The sequence below is a fragment of the Pelodiscus sinensis genome, chromosome 5 (assembly GCF_052426305.1).
Source record: "Pelodiscus sinensis isolate ZL-2025 chromosome 5, ASM5242630v1, whole genome shotgun sequence".
Taxonomy (NCBI): domain Eukaryota; kingdom Metazoa; phylum Chordata; order Testudines; family Trionychidae; genus Pelodiscus; species Pelodiscus sinensis.
In genome coordinates this window covers 90985579-91008606 of record NC_143056.1, presented here as the reverse complement: position 1 = coordinate 91008606, position 23028 = coordinate 90985579, and the positions used below count along the sequence as shown (strand labels likewise).

At 42.6% G+C, this 23028-nt stretch overlaps 1 protein-coding gene across 10 annotated transcripts in view; it reads right to left on the bottom strand.

Moving 5' to 3' along the window:
- Positions 1-23028, bottom strand: part of NAV2 (neuron navigator 2) — a 689797-nt gene that overhangs the window by 117133 nt on the left and 549636 nt on the right. For all 10 annotated transcript variants that reach the window (XM_075927729.2, XM_075927722.2, XM_075927724.2 and 7 more), the window contains one exon: positions 2942-3064. In XM_075927729.2, the coding sequence (XP_075783844.1) occupies positions 2942-3064 (123 nt within the window). The remainder of the gene's footprint in view (positions 1-2941; positions 3065-23028) is intronic.

The window sequence follows — 23028 nt, the reverse complement described above, 5'->3', positions numbered from 1 at the left end:
TGAGTTTTACATGTTTTAAATGCTCAATGACTGAATTGGTGCTTTTTTCAAGTCACCAAGACTCAAATTTCTCAAGTTATTTAGGCATTGCTAGATTCAGTGTTGCAACACTGAACTGATTTAAAAGCCTAAATGTCATTTTTAGAAGGGATTTCTACATAGGACCTTAACTCCCATCAACTATCTGTAGGATTTTGGCTCCTAAATTCCTAAATCCCTTTTGATAATGACATATTAGGCATTGCAACACTGAGCACAGCACAGCGACACCTACATATCTTTAAACTCTGGGCCTTAGACTACAGCAGCACTAAACTTTTGTATTAGACAAACAGACTTGTATTCTAATCAGAAAGGATTAAACCAAACTTTTCATAGTAAAGCCACAGTGTATGGGACTAAATGTAATCTATCTACTGCTCATGACCCTGTTTTGCTCTGAATCAGCAACATGGACTTCAGGACTTGTATGGTCTTTTTCTTCCAACTTACAGTAAAAAGATTCATGTTCATAATAACCCTCCTGCTCTTTTACTTTTTCCTTCCCCATTCGCTTTAATTTCTAATTGTGAGGATGATGACAGCTCTTTCACCAAATATGTTCTTTGGTTTCTCTGGAACAAGTTGCTACAAGCAAGTACTTGCCTTTTCTTTTGCAATATGACATGATTCTTCTAAGTGGAATTTATTGAAAGCTGAAATAAAAGCTCTTGTAAAAATAAGAAAACCACACACAGGCAGGCTGCATTTCAGGCAAGTAACTTAGCATATGGAACTCAGAAGCATTTTTGTATGAAATGCAAGTGTGACAAATACTGTAAACATTAGAGGTAGAAGGAATCAATAACTTTTGTATCCCCAACTCTCTAAAAGAATTATAGTGGTTTTGGAAACATTATTTATTTGTATTGCAAGAGGACTTGGAGCTCCAGACTCATGGGCAAAAACTCTGTTGAGCTAATAGTTGTCAGTTCCTAGGTTTTATGTCACCCACAAACAACCCTATCTGACCAATCAGAAGTGGTATCAACTAAAGATGGGTATAAGATTCAAAATTCAGAACCAGATATGAAATCCTAAAATATATAGGCATGTTGTTGTCATGCCTAAGTGGTGACCCATTTAACAGAGAACTAAACCAAACTTCTACACAGCGTTTGGAAATCTTTTTATTTTGCTCCTTTTATAGTATAGATGTAGCATCAAAAGAAATCCAGTTCTACTCTCCTCAAAAGCCTCGCTAAGATTCTCCCATATTTACAAACCTAGCTGTCACAAACCAGAAGATCTCAACCACAACAAATGAAGACTATTACAGTGTGTTCCAGAAAAGGTTTACTGTTAGCAGTGAGCAGGGGTGAAAGTAACTATAATTTCTTAGTCTTGGCGAACAAAACTGAGTTTGACATCCAAAAGTCAACACAACAAAAATGATGAGAGGGTGTTCACACTTGTCCCGCTGAAAGATCATGTCCACACTCGTGGCACCATCACCCACAGTGTGAGCCACAACCTATGTGTATGTAACCCGCAGTGCAGTGTTGAGGGGAGATGGAGTTGATTGCTGCACATCTTGAGATTCCCTCCCAGTTGTCCCACAGCCTCTTCCACTGCTGGGAGTGGCATTGGAGTAGCCCTCTGAGCTCTCCTATAGTGAGGAATGTCAAAGCAGCACAGCAATTTGTCTCCCTCCCTCAGCAGCAGCAGTCTGCCTGTGGCTGTGTTGCTAGTGCAGGACAGAACAAGAGCAGGCCAATGATTTGCTCTTTGTTCCTCAATCTGAGCAGCTCACTCAGCTCTCAGATACTTCAGGAGCTTTGAAAGGAGAGGGGCACATGCTGCAGGGCAGCAAAGATCAAAACACTGATCACAGCCCTCAGGGCAGGTATTGTGGGATACTGGTGAAAATCAGTTTTGTCAACAAAACAAGCAGCAGAGTCTGCACTGGCTCTTTGTCCACAACAAAGGGAGGGGGAAAGAGGGTTTTTTGTTGTGGAAACTGGATGTTTTTCCTGACAAAAGCCTCACTGCAGTGTGCATTCCCTCACTGTTTTGTTGCCAAAAAGGCAGGTTTTAGTGATAAAACTTGGTAGTGTAGACATGCCCTTATAGATACTGTTGAGTTGAAACCATCCTGCCCTGGGGGGGGGGGGGTGTTAGGACAGGGGGCTGGGATGTGTGGAGGGTTCAGGGCAGGGGTTGGGATGTGGAGGGTGTGGGAGTTATGGCAAGTGGGGGGAACTCAGTGCAGGGAGTGGGGGGATGCAGGAGGCAAGGCAGAAATGGAAGGTGGAGGGGGTCAGGGAAGGGGATTGGAGTCCGAGGAGGCTCAGGGCAGCGGATTGGGGGAAGTTTAGGGAGATGACCACCACAATGCCCAGTCACCGGATCCCCAGACCATGCTGTCCCACCACCCCTGCACTGGGATTGGAGCCTGGATGTGAAGACTCCCACCCCCAGCTGGCCAGTGTCTTACCAGTGCACTACACCAGGGCACACTGGCTTGCTTGCACCTTGGCTGTGAAAGAAACACTTGTTAACTTCAAAATGTGGTTAAACTAAAAAAAATCCACATTTACACTTAGGGCACTTCAAGAAAGAAAAGAGAGAAATGTCTAGGCCATAGGCCGTTCTGCAAATGTTCTCAATACAAATGCTAGGTTCAACCAATTATGTTAAATTTATGTTAAAGTCCCATGTACTAAAAGTAGGATTTAAAGAAACCAAAACTGCTTTTGTTCTCTTCAGCTGAGAAAAACTGACTTGAGAAGGATTTCTGCTGTATGTGTGTCCTTTTCCAAGTGGTAGACAGCATTAGAGACCCTTACAACCACATAGTAAACCACTGAAATCTTACTACACAGCTATTTATCTGAATTTCAACATGCATTAGCTACAAATTACAATACTGTAAAAAATTAAAAAAAGGTAAAAAAGATACCTGTCAGCATCTCCTAGTCCTAGTGAGGTGTTACGCTGCAGTGTCTCCCGCACTGCAGCCATCCCATCTGGTAGCCGATTCAATCTTCGAGTGTACAGGCCCAAACCACCATCAGTCATGTACCTTTAAAAAAAAAACAACAGAACAAAATCTCAAACAATTTGCAAGCACTCCCACACTTTAGGTGGTGTCAGTATATCTACTTTATACATAATATTCAGAAACAGAACAAGTTTTACACTCGGTCACATCAGACTAGCTTTATTGAGTTCTGAATCTCAGCTCAGTCTCTCTTTCTCTCTTTTCCACCCTCAGGCAAAATGACACAAATACAAAGAAGGAGGAATGGATATTTCATTAAGAATGCACATGTATCATTCTTAGCTCTCTTGTGTGAATTTTTCACAGATTTTAACATATTGGGTGAAAACATATTCCCCGTGCATTTTGTGTTGTTTAAATCACTGTGGGTGAAATCCTGGAGACATTGAATTTATTCACAAAACTCCCCCTTATTTCAGTAGGGTTAGGAATTCATCCAAGTTCCCATCTACTGTACATTTTCATTAAACGTCCCAAAGCATTCTGTTTGAGAAAGGTGATTTGCTCCATTGGCCAGAGAAGGCTGCTCCTCCACTTTTGTGCACTGTGCTGTCTGTAACTACCATCCTTAACCGGAGAAGCAGCTACATTTCAGTGGTGTTATTGTTATTACATATTTATGAAGGATTATGAGTGTATATGGAGCTTTACACATGAATAAAACAACATCCTTGTCCTGAAGAGATTCCAGTCCAATACAATAAAACAATGCCTTATGCCTGTCTGCAGAGCATGATGTTGGACCATTAAATAACACTGAATAAGTCCGCACTTTGTGGACTTCTACATGGCCAGCAAAGCAAACAGAAATTCTTTCACATCTAGCTTTGTCAAAGGTTGGGGGAGGGGGCAGGGAGAGAAAGGGAGGAAAGCAACCCAATTTAGTTTTCATAACCCAATTGTTTTCTAGTTCACTGCAGAGAATCCAGAGTTGTTCAGGTGTATTGTGTACAGCTACACCCTATATATTTGAATATATATATATATACATATATGTATTGGTAAAGGATATAATTATACAGCAGGACATATGAACAAAAAAACATATACAGTAAAACTCTGATGGTCCGGCATCTGACGGTCCAGCACTCCTGATGGTCCGACACCATCAGGAACCCGGAAGTGCTCCGGGCAGCCGGACCATTGGAGCTGCTCTGCCCCCAGCTTCCCCGATTCAGCCGCTGCTAAAACTGACCAGCGCTGAATCCGGGAAGGAGGGGGCAGAACAGCTGGAGTGCTGCCGGGTAGGTCCAGTAGCGCTGCCCCTCAGGGCTGCGGGACCAACCCAGCAGCACCCCAGCTGTCCCGGATTCAGCCGCTGCTGAAATTGACCAACGGCTGACTCCAGGAAGTCCAAGACAGAGCTGCTCTGCCCCAGCTTCCTGGAATCAGCCGCTGGTCAGTTTCAGCAGCAGCTGACTTGGGTACACGTGGGACAGAGCAGCTGAGGTGCTGCTGGGTTGGTCCCCGCAGCGTCGAGGGTTGGCGCTACCAGACCAACCCAGCAGCGCCCCAGCTGCTCTGTCCCAGGCTTCCCGATTCAGCCGCTGCTGAAACTGACCAGGGCTGACTCCAGAAAGCCCGGGGCAGAGCAGCTCTGCCTCTGACTTTCTGGAGTCAGCCGCTGGTCAGTATCAGCAGCAGCTGACTTGGGGACACCTGGGGCAGAGCAGCTGGGGTGCTGCTGGGTTGGTCCAGTAGCGCCGAGGAGCGGCGCTGCGGGACCAACCCGTCAGCACCACAGCTGCTCTGCCCCAGGCGCCCCAAGAGCAGCTGGGGTGCTACCGGGTTTGTCTCACGGCGCCAAGGGTCGGCGCTACCGGACCAACCCAGCAGCACCCCAGCTGCTCTGCTGCAGGCGTCCCCGATTTAGCCACTGCAGAAACTGACCAGCAGCGGCTGAATCGGGGACTCCTGGGGCAGAGCCGGACTATCAGAAGGGAGGGCTATGAGGAGGTCTGGGGTAGCATCCCCCCACCCCACCCCAGACCCCTCATAATCCCCCCTTCTGATAGTCCGGCATATCTGATAATCCGGCACCCCCTGGGTCTTAAATGTGCCGGATTATCGGAAGTTTACTGTATTCTGTATTTGAATAGCACGAGAATATAAACCTTAAGCACATTCACTGAGATTTTTATACTCATGATTTCATTACTTCACCTGTATTTTTCAAAACTCTCATCTGTGCTATACTAGGGCAAAAAGTCATTCTGTAAGTTATTGATCTGCAAACCTAGTTTCCAGATAAACAATTCATAGTCCTGGAGTGTAAAGAACAACAGGGTTTCAAATTTTAGACTATATATTCTCTGAAGGTTTATCTAAAAACCAGCTTTGCAGATCAATAACTTACAGAACTAGCCTCATTGTAAACATAGTTAAAAAGAAATGTTCTGCCTTAAAAAAGAACATTTCTTCTTCATAGCTTAAAAAAAGTAAATGAACGGAGTTGCTGACAGTGCAACACATCTCTATACAGGCAGTTTGAGAAATGACCGTCTGAAATATCTCAGCTGTTCTGTTTTCTAAAGTACCCTCAAAATATTTTTCATCGTTGGTATTGTGAATTATGATGTGAGACAGTTTTTAAAATTGAAGTCAAATATCAATATTTTAAACCCCTTACTGAATTATATGAATGATACATTTATGCTTCAAAACAAGTAAAGTATGTCCCCAACAGACACACAAGTTTGTTAAAATATCTTGTACTGATTTAGTGCAAATATTACACAATGTTTTGTTTCATTGTGCAATAATCCCTTACCCAATTCCCTAAAAGATCCCCAACAATACCAAAACAACACTCTGCATGGTGCATTAATACAAAGATTAAAGATAATACACAGATCATTTTTTTCTATTCTGAAACAATTAACTATATTATAAAATAATGCAAATGCACTACACACTTGAACTAAATTTTTTAAATAGTCTGGAAAATAAATGCTTAACAATGCTATAATCAAATAAATATGCAACAACTACAGTGACAGAGTTGCAATTCAACATACCTTATTGACTTGTAAACAGTAAACTGAAATAGCTATGTCCTCTAAATTCTTTTGTCACTCTTAAGGAAATAGTGGTACAACACCAATATTATATCCAACATCCCAGGATTTCTTCCTCTTTTAAAAAGACTAATGCCAATTACTGATTTTTCTTACTGAGGCACATTTTTGCTCATGATAAGAAAGAACAGTCAATCTGGCCTTAAAGTCATAATATATCTATAGATTAGAGGAAACAAAATTCATGATGCAGATAGCACTGGCTCCATCACTTTTGTATCATTTCTGTCACAATGTCTCTGGTAACAAACCTAGCTGACTGTGCAGCCAGACTCAATTACTACAATTACATGAGGCAGGAAGGTTAAAGAAAATGAAAAATCCTGCACTAGATGTGATTTAGCTATACAAGTCTATAGTGGGCCTGTTCAAGAACAACAGAAGAGTCCCCGTTGGGAGCTTTACAAAGAGGTTGCTAAGCTAGTAAAACTAGGGACAAGGCTATTCTCAGTTCTCCAAAGTCTACAGGGACAAGAGACAATACTTTTCACCAAACTTCATAAACAAGAAGGCTTAAAAGAATTACAACAGTGCCACGGCAACTGCTGAGCCTAGCTTACATCAGGTCTTCCCCTTAAAATGAAGGAGCAAATTTTGTTCTTAGCAAATCATTGAAGAAAAAATATAGTTAGAGAAAAGTTTACAACTCTTATTATTTAAGATCCTATCATTGTGTGTGCATGCTTGTTATAGGTACATTGCAAAAATTCATACCTGCATATGCAAATCAGCTAATTTCAACTACTTTTTTGCGTATGTTTGCATGTGCAGTGGCTGATTTGCCTCACTTACGCAGAAACATTACCGTAAGCATACCTGTTACTCACAATTTGAAAATGTAGCCTTTAGGTCATCACTTATCTTTATCTATCATATGACTAATCCTTTCCAATAAAATAAACTAATTTCCACAATAATTTTTATAAAAAGTTAAGATAGCTGTGATACTAGATGAAAATTATGATACTATGCATACACACTATATACCATTAACTAATCTTAATATGCAGACTCCAGGTGAAATCCCGGTCAATGGAAAAACTCCTGTTGACTTCAATGGGGCCAGGAGTTCACCCTATGTACATATGTGCAGCAACCAGATACATTAGAATAACTCTATACTTGTGCCAACTGGAACACATCATAGCTTTTCATGGACAGATTTTCCAAGGTTCTGAGCATACATAAACCCCATGTAAGTCGATAGAGCTGCAGGTGCTCAACACTTTCGATAATGAAGTTTTTATTACTATTTTTTAAAATGAAAGTTAAAGTGAGGTACAAAGAAAATATGTGGACTCAGCTTTTATAACAGCTACAAGTTATGTAGTCTCACCTCACTCAATAAAAACATTGCATAATGGGATTGACTTCTTAAATAATAGCTGCTTTAATATTGTTAAATAGACAGCACAGCTTGTAGAATTTTAAAGTTTTACGGCTGGAATGCTATTTTGCATACTTTCTATCCCAAAATGTGAGTGTCGCACCCCCATGAGGGGGAAGTTTGGTAGCACTGAAAGGAGTGGTGCCCTAACTCCAAACTGGGACCAAATGGGGGAGCTGGAGAGGGCCTAATCTCTTATACTGTGCCTAGAGGAATGGGGAAGCTTATTTCTTAGCCTCCTATTTGTTAGCTGCAGAAGAGGGGAAACAGAGGAGCTAGCTAACTAGGAGACCTTTTCCTCCCTTGCATCAAGATACTAGGGAAATTAAGAAGAAAGGCAGTCCTACAACACAAGTCTTCTCATGAAGCATAAATATTAAGGGCCTAACTCTGCAAACACTTACTACTGGCCAGAACTGCTTCCTATTAGGCCCAGTCCTACACTAAAAATTCTTATTCACCTCTGTTAAGCATTGGTCAGTCCCTCACCAGTCACTTAAAACAGGTTGGGCCTTATGTTGGGCTGTACAGATGAATAGCTCTGAAACAAATACACTTAGGGATGCCAGATGGTTTCAACAAAAAGACCGGACACACTTGACATTACATCACAATCTACATTACATCTTATTTAGAAAATACAAGACACTTATATTTTCTCATTTATATTTTCTCAATTTGTTTCCCGAACAGAAAGCTCAAATACTGGAGTGTCCAGTTCAAAACCAGACACCTGGCAACCCTAAATACACTGGAACACAGGCTCTCTCTTGCTCTCGCCTTCACATTAGCCTCAGCTGGGCAAGAAGAAACTGCCTATGCTTCCACTGATAAATATCTAGTCTTGTCCTGACACTTCACAATTAATTACTTTAAAGCACCTGGTAATAGCAGCTGGGACTTGTGTCAGCCAGGAACAAAGGTTGTATTTGATAACAGTATACTATTAAGAAATGCCTAGTTAGTGTTTTTAGTAATGAGGAAGAGCATTAAGACTTATCCACCATGCTGACTAAGGCCATGTCTATACTATGGGGGAAGATCGGCTTAAAGTATGCAACTCCAGCTACGTAAAAAATGTCCTGAGGCTCCCCTTGGCTGCAAACGACGAACTGCAGCCAATGGGAGCCACGAGGCTCTGTACATGTGGAGCCAGTAAGTAAACAAATAGAAGCAGCCCGGTAGCAGCTCTCTCAGCGTAGGTCCGCAGACCACTTTGGGAAACACAGTTCTAGGCAAAAGAAAAAACTACCCCACTCTCCTCCTCCTCCTCTAACTGCCTTTGATATCCCTTGGCAACTAGATCTTGACTTGTTTTCTTGCTCTGCCAACTGCCTTATAGGTATCCATGAAACTTTGTATAGTATATCCTTCCAAGTTCAATATTTTAGGATGTTTCTGATGTCTAAGTGACTTCTTTCCCCTTCTCCAAGTGCATACACAGAAAACAGGATCAAGTTATAACCACAAATCAACCAAAGTCTTATTTAGCAAGCCAAGTCACTTGAATTTTGTATGCACTCTGTACTTGCCCACATACTCAGACCGCCAACAGCATGCTTATGGCTATATAGCTGACAATTCCCATAATTATTCAACTTTGCTATTACATTTCAAAACAGATAGCCAGGAGAGCAGAATTCTCAAACTGTGAGTATATACAGCCTCAGGGACATTCTAGGCTTCAATATACAATCTGGAATTCCTAGGACTTTTTTGCCTCAGTAATAAAATTAAATTCATCATCTCAAGTAAATCAAAGTCCAAATAGGATAGTGAATCCAAAAGATCGATCATCTCATGATTTCCAATCAGGCATTACAAACATGTATTCTTCCAGGCTTTAGTTACAGTGTCATGGGTATTACTAATTGCTAAGTGTCAGTGCTGCAACACCAGTCAATGTAGTTAGACAAGAACAAAGCAAATTAAAGCTCTGATGTACACATCTCTACTACTGTTTACAAAGTATGACAAATGTGATCAAAATATGCCTGTTGATGCAACCAAGACAGTGTCAAATGAAATATGACTTAACTAACTATCATTACCGTTGCTAGATTGCCTGAAGGTCCACTAGTAACCAGAAACTTGTCAGGTTAGCATCATTTTAGTTTGCTTATTTTGCTCTGACATTTTAGAATCTCACCATATACTTTTCTCTCACTTTTTGCCAAATTCTGGTCACCAATCAATCTTGCCTGACCACCATCATCCTTCCACTGCCAGCCATCAGCACAGCATTTTTATCTTTCTAGCCAAAGGGTGGAACATGCTCTCTGCCCACAAAGCCTGACTTCAAATTAAAAAATAAAGAAATAAATAACGAGCCAAGAAAGGTCAGTTTGGGTTTTGTCACTGGTTTAAATTCCAAGCTGGGATTCACATAAATGTCAACAATTCGGTGAAGGCATTCAGGATCTGAGCTTTTTCAGCATTGTCTTCTTGTTACAAAGCCAAAATACTCAACATTCAATCCAAATATTTCCTTTCAGGATCACACCAACTCATACCCAGCAGGAATTTCATTTTACATCTAATTAGATTGTGCAAAACAGCTGGACTTGGGGGGGAAGGGAGGAGGGAGAAAGCAAGCTCTGAGTATGGAATAAGTCCTGTGTCCCCCAGGCATGCCCTGCATTCTTCAGAACAGCAATTATGGTTTGGGGTTGCAAAGGAGGTGAGGGCCATCAAAGAGACAGGTGACAAAGGCAATTTCTTGTAATACAATCTCATGAACGAATTTCACAGTTCAGTTTGAGAAACTGAGTACTTGGAAAATACTTATGTTACTAGCAGTGGAAGCAGTAGCTCCCCCCAAGGAGGCCTCTTCCTCCATGCCAAATTCAACTTGATCCTTTTGTACTGGGAAAACCAACTAATGGGGGAGCTGGTTTCTGTGAAACACAGATTTCTCCAGGATACTTCTCCACTGGGAACCGAACTGGGACACATTTCTCTTAAGCCACTGTACAGCCTTCACATGGTAGCAATTTTTAGTAACTTCAGCTGGGGCCTAGGATTAGTTCTGTTTCCCTGGTCTCCTGGGTCCACTCTTTATTATAAAGTCCACAGATGTGCAGGTGATAGTCTATATTATGATTTTTCCTTTGCTAGAAGAATGGGTATCAAGTATATCATCTCCAGGAAGAGATTTGGTGCTTGCAGATATGAGCTGTATATTTTACATGCTTTGTAGTCACAGTTGCCTATGTGGAGTGCAATCCTGATGCACAACCAAAGTTAGTGGGAATTTTGCTATTTGTCACACTAGCAGTAGCACTGGGCCTTTTCTAAAATGTGTTTCACATGGCTCTCTTGGGATCAGAGGACAGTAAAAAGGAATGCATGTCCTACTTCAAAATCCCGTTTTGGGATTAGAGAATCACTTCAGACAGTGATACAGCCACCCTTTGCCAATTCTGCTTTGGACTGTAATATACTCAGGGAAGGGGAGTTTGCTCTATGTTCCCCTTTGAAGCACTATTCAAACCTAAGCCATTATGCAAGTGATATATTGACCCACTATCTCATTCTCCCTTTTAATGCTATCAGGAAAAGCAGCTAATTTTTTGAAGAAAAATACATTTAAAAAAAAAACAACTGGAAAAAGACAATTAACAGACAAATCATTGTATTTCAATTGCATTAGTATCTAATTCTTCAATGCAGACAACCTATATTTGTAAATGATATGGAGTTGTAATCCCCTGGTTTAGTGTATGTGATTGCATCTCCCTCTAGTGGCTGGTCCTTTCTTACAGCTAAAGGAGAAGTTAAACTTGTATTTTTGGTGCAGAAGTTCCTCAAGTTCAATCCCCACTCAAGTGCCTATGTGATGCCAACAGACCCCAGGGTGATCTTTAGGTGGAGTCAATCCTGCGACCTCTGGAACTTAGTGCATGAGCCTCTAATGCATGAGCTAAAAGCCAGCTAGCTGTTAGCTAAGGATGTAGAGCAGACTCATTCTCTCTGTAAGTGGTCAGAATGGGGCAGTTCACCACACCCAGAAGATGTGTGGGTTACACCTACATGTGTATGCAGGAGGGTTTGTTACAGATCCACATAAGAAAGAGCTGAAAGGTGGAGATTAATTGCCTTTCAGTTTCTTCTTGCACCAAGCAGCAGCCCACAATAGGAAATGCCACTTAATACTATAGATCTCAGTTGATGGGAGTGAACCAGAGGCCTGCCCCACCAGGAATCACAATGCATCTCTTTCCATTCTTGTTGCCTGATCTGGTTTTCCATTCTGGTGTGGCTTCATAGAATCCTATTATACTGGGACTGGAAGGGACCTCAAGAGATCATCGAGTCCAGTCCCCTGCCCTTATGACAAGACCCAGTACTGTCTAGACAATCCCTGATAGACATTTATCTAACCTACTCTTAAATATCTCCAGTGATGGAGATTCCACAATCACCCTAGGCAATTTATTCCAGTGTTTATCCACCCTGACAGTTAGGAACTTTTTCCTAATGTCCAACCTAAACCTGCCTTGCTGCTGTTTAAGCCCATTGCTTCTTGTTCTATCCTCAGAGGTCAAGGAGAACAAGTTTTCTCTCTCCTCCTTTTCACACCCTTTTAGATATCTGAAAACCGCTATCATGCCCCTCTCAATCTTTTCTTTTCCAAACTAAACAAGCCCAATTTTTTCAGTCTTCCTTCATAGGTCATGTTCTCTAGACCTTTAATCATTCTTGTTGCTCTTCTCTGAACCTTCTCCAATTTCTCCACATTTTTCTTGAAACGCGGTGCCCAGAACTGAACACAATACTCCAGTTGAGGCCTAACCAGCGCAGAGTAGAGCGGAAGACTTCTCGTGTCTTGCTCACAACACACCTGTTAATGCATCCTAGAATCATGTTGGTGTCACACTGTTGACTCATATTTAGCTTGTGGTCCTCTATAATCTCTTTCTGCCTACTCCTTCCTAGACAGTCACTTCCCATTCTGTATGTGTGAAACTGATAGTTCTTTCCTAAGTGGAGCACTTTACATTTGTCCTTATTAAACTTTATCCTGTTTACCTCTGACCATTTCTCCAATTTGTCCAGATCATTTTGAAACCACTGCAGCTGATTATCACTTTCAATTTCCCTTTGCCTTTTCCAAAGCTGAAACACTACAGCATATTCCCCACTCTATCCTTATAGTGAGAAGGGGAAGAAACCCAGTTGCAGGGGAGCTGCAAGGGTGGTGGGCAGGTAGGACACTATTTCGCAACAGTTCACAGTCAAACGGGGCTTAGGGTAAGGCCCTGGCTTATGAGCTTACAACCACAACCAAAGGCTCTGACAAAGCCATTTCTTTTCCACAGTCCTGAAGGGAGTTGTTGTGGGCCAGCCCAAAAGAGGAATTACTGAGGAATCCTGGGAGAGTTGGTGTGAATGGGTGCTGGAGAAACCCTGAAACTCTGTTTTATGGCATAGTGCCAATCTGATGGTAACTGGGAAATCTGAGACAGCCTCTCCCTTGCTCTCCCCACTCCTTTACACTGACCAGGGACCAGAGAGGGAAGAAGCAGAAAACCCACATGGGTGCTGGAAGCAAGGTGCCACAAGGGTACCTGGTGGGGCCTTCTTCCTCATAATGAACAGGATTTGATGGCTGTTACTGGCTAAAACATTCCTACTCCTGACTGTTGAGCAGTTGTGTACCTCTAAGTTATTTATGGGTTTGATTCTGCAAACATTTATGACTTGGTGTACTTCTTTCCCAAATGTGTAGTCCCATGGTACGGGTACGTCTACTCTGCAAAAAGCAAAGGAAAAATATTTCAGCACTGAGCCTCAGAGCCCAGGTCAACTGACTTGAGATCATGGGGCTTGGACTGCGGGGCTAATAATGGTACCGTGGACATTCAGGCACAGACTGGAGCCTTGACTCTGTAACCCAGCAAGGAGGAAGGGTGTCTCAATCCAGGCTGCGGTCGTAGCAGGAATGTTTACATGGCTATTTTTAGCCCTGCAGCCCAAGTCAGCTGACCCAGATTCTAAAACTCAGGAGGTTTTGCTTTGCAGTGTAGTTGTACCCTAGGGATCAATTGTTGTTGGTAAGAACTATACCTTCAGGCAACTGGGAATGGGCCCTGGAGTTGTAGAAAAAGCATTATGATATCCAATTGTGTTACGTTTGAAGTAGTATGTCAGAACTGATTAAAAGCTGTCATTATTCACAAGAGACAGAGTTAATGTTTCAGTATACAACATTAACTTTGACATTTGCTGACTTGTGTGCGTACACGGGCAATATTAACACCCCTAGTATAGCTTTTTAATGTAATACTTGACTTTTTTTCTTTTTATGCTCAGCTCTTAGGACATGATTTACTTTATATTTGAATACTACCTTATTTTTGTCTTTTCATTTTTATTGCACAGAGACAGTCACAATCCCCCACATCCAAAACTGGATATCATAATAGTTCTCTGAGGAGTCAGAATTTCCTAATGCCATTTCATAAAGGCCACTGAAAGCAGGCCGAGTTGTTCTGTGTCTACTTATAACTCTTTGGACTAGCACTGGTTATAAGAAAAATCAGTTAACCACCAACTTCATAGGTTGTACTGTAGATCAAATTGTAAGAAGCCTGTTCCAACTAGACAAGGAAGTTCAAACAAATAGCACATTCAGAGAAAGTGTAAAATAAGCTACATTCTAATGATTATTCATCATGCTGGCATATTGCAGCCATATATGGTATGCCTATTTCTGTAGTTTTCACCTTTATTCATAATTCATACTTAGATTAAGACCTGTCATGCATGCTAAATCATTTAATCTGCAGTGTCTAATGAAATGATCAATCCACTGAAACTAATTTGAATCAATCAGGGTGCAGGGCATGGGTATGAGAAAGGGTACAGACTTCATATTGCCCTGAATGGGCCATAACATTGCAATTTGGTCCATACTTCAAAATCTGGGCCTTGATACATATCGGCATTTTAAACACCCCAAAGATGAGGAGTATTTGGATGCAGGATTTTGATGGCTTATACTCCATTTTCTTATTATCTTTATTTATTATTTGTTGAGTGCCAGAAGTGGGTTCAGCTCTATAGAAGACACAAAGGCTATGTCTACATTGCACACTCTTGCACAAGAACATATGCAAAATTTCAGGCAGAATGGCTCTTGCTCAAAAGCCCCTTGCGCAAAATGGCGGCTCATTAAGTAGGCAAATGATGCGCTGAGCTATTGATTGCCGTGCCTCATTTGCATATGCTCTTGTGCAAGGAAGCGCAATGTAGACGTAGCCAAAGACAGACATGGCCCATCCTTCGTTACTTTCATAGTTTACACAGATATAGCACAAATCAGAACCAAAATGTTCTGCATGACACAGAGGTCAATTCCATTTTAGGGTCCCCAAAGTCAAAGGAAAGACAAATATTTGATTTCAAGGGCATTTGGATTGGGTCTTCAGAGCATAGGCTTTTGGTTATTATATTTACTAGAAGAATGATGACATTTTTGCTGAGTTTTTTCCTGAAGAAGTAAATTTTAAGGTTTGACATAGTACGGTCCATACCAGAAGTCAGATCAACATAATGTGTTGCTCAGGGGTGTGGAAAATAGTAAGTAAGTAGTAATATAGATATTGTAATATAGACCAATGCTTAATATTCTAATTTGGGGAGTCATTTGAACTACCATGTACACATACTAAGATGTAGAAAGCCAAAGATTCAGAACTGTATGAATACACAACAAAAAGTTTGAATGTAGATCTTGAATCAGAGGTGGGGAACATTTTTGAGTTGGGGCCCACTGACCAACAGGAAAATTAGTCGGGGGCCGCACACAAGTGAGAAGTGGAGGGAAAAAACCTCTCTCCTGTGTCCCCTGATGGATAAGGAGAAAGACTCTCCCCACATTCTCCTCGCACACCAGAGCCTAGGAGGGCCCAGCCAGGTAGATTTTGTGCTTCAGCCTTGTGGGAAGCAGTGGGGGGAAGGGGCTAGAGCATCAGCGCTGGCTCCCCTATGCTGGGGAAGGGGGGCACTGAGCTTGAAGGGCTGGATCTAGGCAAGCCAAGGGCTGCATCCAGCCCACAGACCTGAGGTTTCCCCTCCTTGTCTTAAATCATACAGTACTGGAACAGGCTTCTCATGCTAAATGGCAACATCTAGGCTTCTAGTGCCATCAGAAACAGAGAATTTCAAAGGCTACATCTAAAGCCCGGACTGATGCTCTGAGATCGATCCACTAGCAATCGATTTAACAGGTCTAGTGAAGACCTGCCAAATCAATGCAGATTGCTCTTCCGTGAACCCTGTTACTCTACCCCAAACAAGAAGAATAAGGGAATTTGACAGGAAAGTTTCTCCAATCAACGCCCCATGGCATAAACCCCATGGTAACTCAAGTTAAGGTACATCAACTCCAGCTTCAGTCAACTTTCAACTGTAGTATAAATGTAGCCAGAATTACACAAACAATGAAAAATACTGAGGAAAGACAACTGAATTGCAAGTCAAATAGATTCTTATTCTAATCTTCATTCTCTCTTCTCTTCTTACCTCTTGCTAGAAATAGATTCTTATTCTAATCTTCATTCTCTCTTCTCTTCTTACCTCTTGCTAGCCACTCATCATCTATAGTAGCAATCATTTTGAGAACAGCTAAGAAAGCAACTATTATAACAAGAACTTTTTTCTTAAGTTGTGAAATATATAAGCCCTTGTTTTCTTCCTCCAAGAAAATTGCTCACCTCAACCCCAATGAAGGGCAGACAAACAAGTGCAAATGAAAAAAAAAAAACCACATCCTTCAGAATCTAAGATATCTTCCAGACAATAACTAGACTGGCAATGAAAACATATTGTAATATCAATTGATAGAGGCATCAGAGTTGCATAAAAATCTAGTTTATATTACTCAACACTTAAGCAAATTCATCCTCTCTCTGACTTCCTCCTTCACTCTTATCTGCTATACTATATGCACAGAGTATTAATATTCAGCTTGTGATAAAACTCTGCTTCAGTGACTGCTTTAGGCCTATGTAGTTTATGTACATAAATCTCTTCCAAGGACCCTGTGCCAGACAGACAAACTGCCAGCTAAAATGCCATTCCTAATTCCCCATTTGTGGCCCTGTTTAGTTCTGGTGACAGTAGGCCATCATAAGGCCTGAATTCCCAAACTCTCTCAACCTGCTCTCTCCTTGAACCTCCCTCCACCTCACCATTAAATCCTCACTTGACAATCCTTGTAGGGAGATCACTAGAGACCGCAAAGCCTCAAATAAGCAAAGCGGGATCATCCCACAATACATGTGTACATGTGTACGAACACAAATATAAATTCATACATAAATAAATGGAAGGAAAATGAATACCCCAGAAAAAAGGAGTTTGGGAGTAAACTGCTCTTTCTTGACAATTAAACCAAAATTAAGGGATGGATGAAGTGTCACTACTAGGACTTGGCTGGTTACAGCAGGAATCAGAGTCAAACCAAAGCTCAGCGCCAAAAGTCAAGCCAAGGATAATCAATAGAGTGAGAATCAGGAGTCAAGCCAAGGGTCAGAGCCAGAGACCAGGGTAGGGATGAGGAACAAGACAGGAAGAAAATAACTGGCAACAGGCGAGAAGCACAAACCAGAGACAAGCCAGGAAAGCAGAGCTGCATAGGAAGTTAGAGTCCTATGTAGTAGAAAGACAGGAATTCACTGAGAAGCACAGACAACTTCTTGTGCCTCCCTTTTGGATTGATTAGCCCAACTGGACCAATTGGTAGGGCTACACACTTAGGGCATGTCATTTTTTTTTGAGGAGTACAGGATCTTTGAGAAAGGGGTTGGGTTTTTTCAAAAGAACGGCGTCTAGACAGCTGTTTCTCTTTCGAAATCCCCATTTTTGAAAGAATGCACGGCCGCCATTATGCAAATGAAGAATGGGAAATTCAAATCCTGGCTTCATTTGCAATTTCGATCTAATTTACATCCCTCTTTCAAAAGAGGGATGTAGTTTAAACATAGCCTTAGGGAAGCAGATTAGGAACACAGCTTTTAAGCTGGCTCCCCGCGGGTGCCAGTTCCCAAGAAACTGCCCCCCACAGAGGCAGAAGAGGGGGATAGTGCTCCCTCTAAGCTACTCGGAAGCACCGCTTCACAAGTGATTCATCAGTCCAGACCAGTCAAGGAACCCTGAGCTTCTGACTGGGCGGGGCTGATTAATCATCTGTGAAGTCCGCAGCTTAGAGGGAACACGGGCACGGGGGGGGGGGGGGGGGGGCGGGCAGGAGAGGTGAGATCCTTGTGTCTCTCCATGCTGCTGCCTCTCATTCAGAGGTGGGGGGTAGAAGAGGAGAAGATGGGAGCCAGTGTTCGCGGGGGAGCCAATTAAAGAGCTCCTGCCTGCCCTCCAGTCCATAAACATATAACCGCTGAAAATTTCAGTGGTTACACTCTTACAAAAACAAACACATTTTAACATTCCTACTAAGGAGACAGGAATTATTTCATATCTAGGCCTGTAAAAGCCTAAGGCTACACAGCCATTAGGAGTTAAGAAATTGGGGAGCATGATACAGGATCATTTTTTGCTCCCCACTCCAGGAAAATTCAAATTCTCTTTGATTTGCCAACTTTTTGGTTTCAAGAAAGAAGATAATATCTCACCTGGATGGGACAGCTTGCTGCAGACCCAGCATGAGTTAGGTTAGCAAAGGTTTGGGAAACCACAGATATTTTTCTGCTGGATCAGACCATAAAGAAAGGCACTCTTTCTAACCTTATTCAATCAATACTAATTTCTGCCAGAACCCTTCTTGAACAGAACTGAAAGGCAGGAAAAATGGAACTTCCCATGACCTGTTGAATTTAAAAGAAAGCCTCAGGAACCAAGGGCTAAAATAATTTATCTTGGCTATTGGATTTGTTTTGGCTGTAACAAATATTTTGGCTTCCTGTCCTATCATTTTGCCAATAAAAACATAGATCCAAGGTTTTTCAAACCACGGCATTGCAGCAATTTGGAAAATGACAAAGTGAAATGTATACCAACTAATAAAGGCCTATTCATGCTATAAATGCCTTTTTGTGCTGTTTTCTACATTCTGTAGCATACTTAGGATAACTTAAGGAAGCATTGGGCTCATTTGTCCTCCAGCTTATCTTAAAGAGCAAACCACATCAATACTGTCTTTACAAACAAGCTCTCTCACTTCTAAATCCTATATTACCCTTGGCCCACTAAGACACCCTGCTATCCTGCTCTATTTTCTGTTGCTACAAATCCACTCACATCAAGGAAGACGACTCATAACACTGAGGTTACAAAACAATCTTTTCTTAACAAAGAGAGCAATCCAACATTGTAGGGTTCACTATGGGTAAAGACCCTCACCTCTGAGACAAAAAAAATCAAGCTCATGTTCTTCAATTGGTCTTGGCATCACTGAAGGACTACCTCTCTTCCAATGAACCCATATGATTATATTCTGAAAAGTATCTCTAAAATCAGCATTGTGTGGTACTCATTATCTCTGATACTGTTCGAACTTCAAATGTGCACACATTTATAAGTAAATATGGGAGAGTTTTCCCCTCAACTCTCAAACCTCAACCTTGATAATTATCTCCAAGTGAACCTATTCTTTCTGGCTGTGACATCACCAATAATAAAGATTCTGTCATTGGGACTTAGTTAACCATTGAAAAAATAATACATGGTCCAGAAAAGAGTCCATGTCATTCTTCTGTTCCTTTTTTGACTCTGCAGTGCTGACATAAATAAAAGTATTTTTTAGTCAGCCAGGGCAGCCAACAACATGACTCCCTATATTAAGGATGCGCATGTTAGAAAGAAAAATGCTGTTTATATGCAGCCATGCTTCTGATCTTTGATTGGCTGTCCTTGTGAAAGGTAAAAATCCCATAGCACTCTGAACAATTGCAGCAGATAAGAATCCTGTCGCATATTCTCTCTTCCTCAATTAAGTCAGTTCCAATATCCAATACTACATGTGAACTCTTGCTGAGTACAGAATGTCGCTGTGCAGTTATACTACCACTGGCACTCATGCTGAGATGCACACAATAAGAAAAATGCTTGGCAAAACCAAAATGTAATCTATTTTATTATTTCATATGTATTGCATTGTGAATCCATTATAGACTGTTACTCAACATTTTGAAGGCCAGGGTTACATTTCTGGACTTCAGCAGGTTCATTGCTATATAGAACAGGCTGACCAGGATGACAAAGTAACAAATGATATGTGGAGAACTATACAGCCATTAGTGTCTCTGGAAACAGACATCCAGGCCCTTACACCTTTTTTATTCTTGTCTTTCATAATTACTGTCTATTTTTGTAAGATGAAATTCTAGAATGTGAAAAAACTGAAACTGACAATATCTGCTTATGATTCTGTGGAAGACCATTTTCGGTTCGGATAAAAGAAAAATGAACTTCCTGAGCACAACGTTAGCTGGAGTCCTATGCAATAGACTGACAAGCATGGCCCAGAACACATGACAGTTCTCTGCAGATAGGCTCATTTATATTGTGAGAAAGGTGTAATGATGGAAAAAAACCACAGTTAGTCCAAGAAAGTCATTCTTTTCCACTAGAAAAGCCTACTCTGCTTCTTAGCAGGTATAACCTGAAAGAATAGATGTTTTTGCCTTAAATGTGTTATTGTCCACTCCAGGGTTTCCCAAACTTTTTCAGCCACAGGGCCCCTACGGGATCCTGAAAACATAGCAGAGCCCTTAAAATATCACAATTTTTAATTCAATAGGTACCCACATATTTAGCCAAAGTTTTAGAATTCTATTTTTATTTCTTGTATATCCGTACTATACTTTAAAAAGGTTTTTCCTGTGAGACGACAGAATGACGCCATGCGTCACTCCACATTCCGCAGCCCCTCCCTCCGCCCTCAGCCGCATGGCCTCCCCCATTCTCAAACCTGCCCTGGCGAGGCCTGGGGCAGTGGGTGCCATCAGATGTGTGGATCCCAGGGCATGCTGCTACCTCCCTCCCCGCTGCTCCAGGGAGAGGCCACGTGACTGCATTATTTTGTCTCCTCACCCCCATGATCCCCTATTGGCTCCACACTGCATAGGCTGGCACTAACCTCTCCCCGACATGCCGCTGGCCCCTAAGCATCCTTCTGGTATCTGGCACATGGGTGGGCGGCTGCCAGAATTTAAATTGAACCGCACAGCTCCTCTGCCATCCAGGGCGGGGGAGGAGAGATGAGCGGGAGCTGGGGGAGCGCATGGCAGCTGCACGGTTTCAGGTTGGGGTAGGTGGGAGTGCATGGGAACCGTGGGGATTCGGGTGGGGGAAAGGGTGTGCGGTAGCCGAGCGACCTCTCGGGGGCTCAGGTGGCAGAAGAGGGGTGTGGTGGTGTGTGGGGGAGCTGCAGTGGCTTGGGTGGAGGGTGCACAGGAGCTGCACAACCTCTCAGGGCTCAGGTGGGGGGATGGAGGGTGTGCAGGAGCCACAGGGGTTCGGGTGGGGGTTAGGGCGCATGTGGGAACTGTGGGGGCTCAGGTTGGGGCACGGGAGCTATGCAACCTTTCAAGGCTTGGGGGCCATACAGGAGCCACACTGCCTTGTGGAGGCTATGGTAGGGGGAACAGGGGTGTGTGAGCAGGAGGCACGTGGGTTCAGGTGGGGGTGCGCAGGGGCTTGGGTGTGGGGAAGGAGGGCATGGGGCAATAGGGTCTCAGATGGGTGAAAGGGGGTGTAGGAGACACATGGCCTCACAGGGGCTAGGGGGTGCACAGAAGTCACAGATCCTCACGGGGAGTGGGTTGGGGGGGAGAGTGCGTGGAAGTTGCAGAGCCTTGGGTGGGGAGAGGGGGCATGCAGGACATGTGCAGCATTGCTGGTGGTCTGGGGGGAAGGGCACATGGGAGCTGCGCAGCCTTGCCCTTCACTAGCGGGGGGCTGGAACCTTGTGGCCTCCCCCTTGCAGCCAGAGGGAAAGGGGGCACCGCGCACCTTTCCCCCTTCCTGCTCCCTGCCAGAGGGAGAGGACTGGGCGCCACATGCTTCGCCCCCATCCCCCTCCTCCCACTCTTGCTCCATCTCCCCTCCCTGCCAGAGGGAGTGGGCAGGGCCAGCTGTGGCCTTGGTCTTGCCCAGCCCCCAGGTGACCAGAGGGAGAAAGCCGGGCCAGCCGCAGCCTTAGTCCAGCCCAAACTCCTGCCCCAGCAGTTGGAGTGGGGAGACCCAGGGCAGGCCAGAGCTGCTACACCTCGACCTGGCTCTCCCGAGTGACCGGGGGGAGAACTGGGGCTGCCTACCCCCGGACAGGGGGGTTGGTGAACATAGCCAGCAGGGGGCCCCTAGTTGCTTATAAATTCCTTTTTTTCCTTCAAGAAAACAAAATTAGTAACAAAATAACCGGGTCATGCAAATGTCATTAATATTTTCTCACCGAGCCCCAAGACTCCACAGACCACACTTTGGGAAACCTTGGTCCACACCTTTCAAAGTCCATGACTTGCTACAGATGAGGTGTTCAGAGGGCCAGCACAAGACCTACGCAGCAATTAAGTTCTCAACATAGGGCTCAGCTAAGGTGGTACTGGTATGACCATCTTCTCTCTATGTGGCAGTATTTTGCCACATGAGAATGAACTTCTCCCAGTTATATAGCTAAAACCATCCCTTTCCTTCAACATTCCACAACTCACACAATTGTTGCCCTAAGTCTTTTATAATGACCACAGCAATAGTCAAAATAACTTTCTCTCTCTTCCAGCCAATTTTAAAATCCAGTTTTGGGTGAAGGTCATTTGTGCCAAGAACAGAGTGGTAACTTTTAGCACAATGAACACTGCAAACAAAAGCACAAGCTGTTTTATTTTGTATAAACATGGATGATTTTAGGAATGGGTGTTCTTGTATTCTAGCAACTAATAGTTCCTTATATGAAACAGAGAATTCACTATTTCTCCTCCAAATACCTTTCCCATTGGATTCTTTAGTATACAATCCCTAAAGGAAAAAAGAAAATTTCCAAAACTCTCTAGTAGAACAGAGTGAACTGGATGTTTCTAAGGTCCCCTGTGGTTTAATTTTCTGAACTTTGTTGCATAATAATGACTGCATACTACAAAAAAACAGCTGTATTCTAGATGTTTCAATAAGAGATTCTAAAATCTTTGGACTAAGCTACCGTTATTATAAGCAATACTAAAAAAGATTAAAGATATTTTTAAAGGATAGAATGTTGCCAAAAAAGGAAAAGACTGGATATAGAAAACTCATCATTTTCAGATCAATTACTATGAGTTTTGTAACAAAGTAAATGTTGATGTAGTTACATACAAATGAATTTTCTAGTGAAATGTTAAAGAAATGCTAAAATATTGACCTAAAATCTTGCACAGTTTAAATAAATGTCCATCATGTAGAATTCCTCCTTTTTCATCTATTACTTGTTCTTTAAGTTGTATCTTACATATTAAATTCCCCACCCCCTCCCAATCCACCGAAAGGTAAAAGCACAGCCTTCTGGTGATCTGAAAACACATGGACTT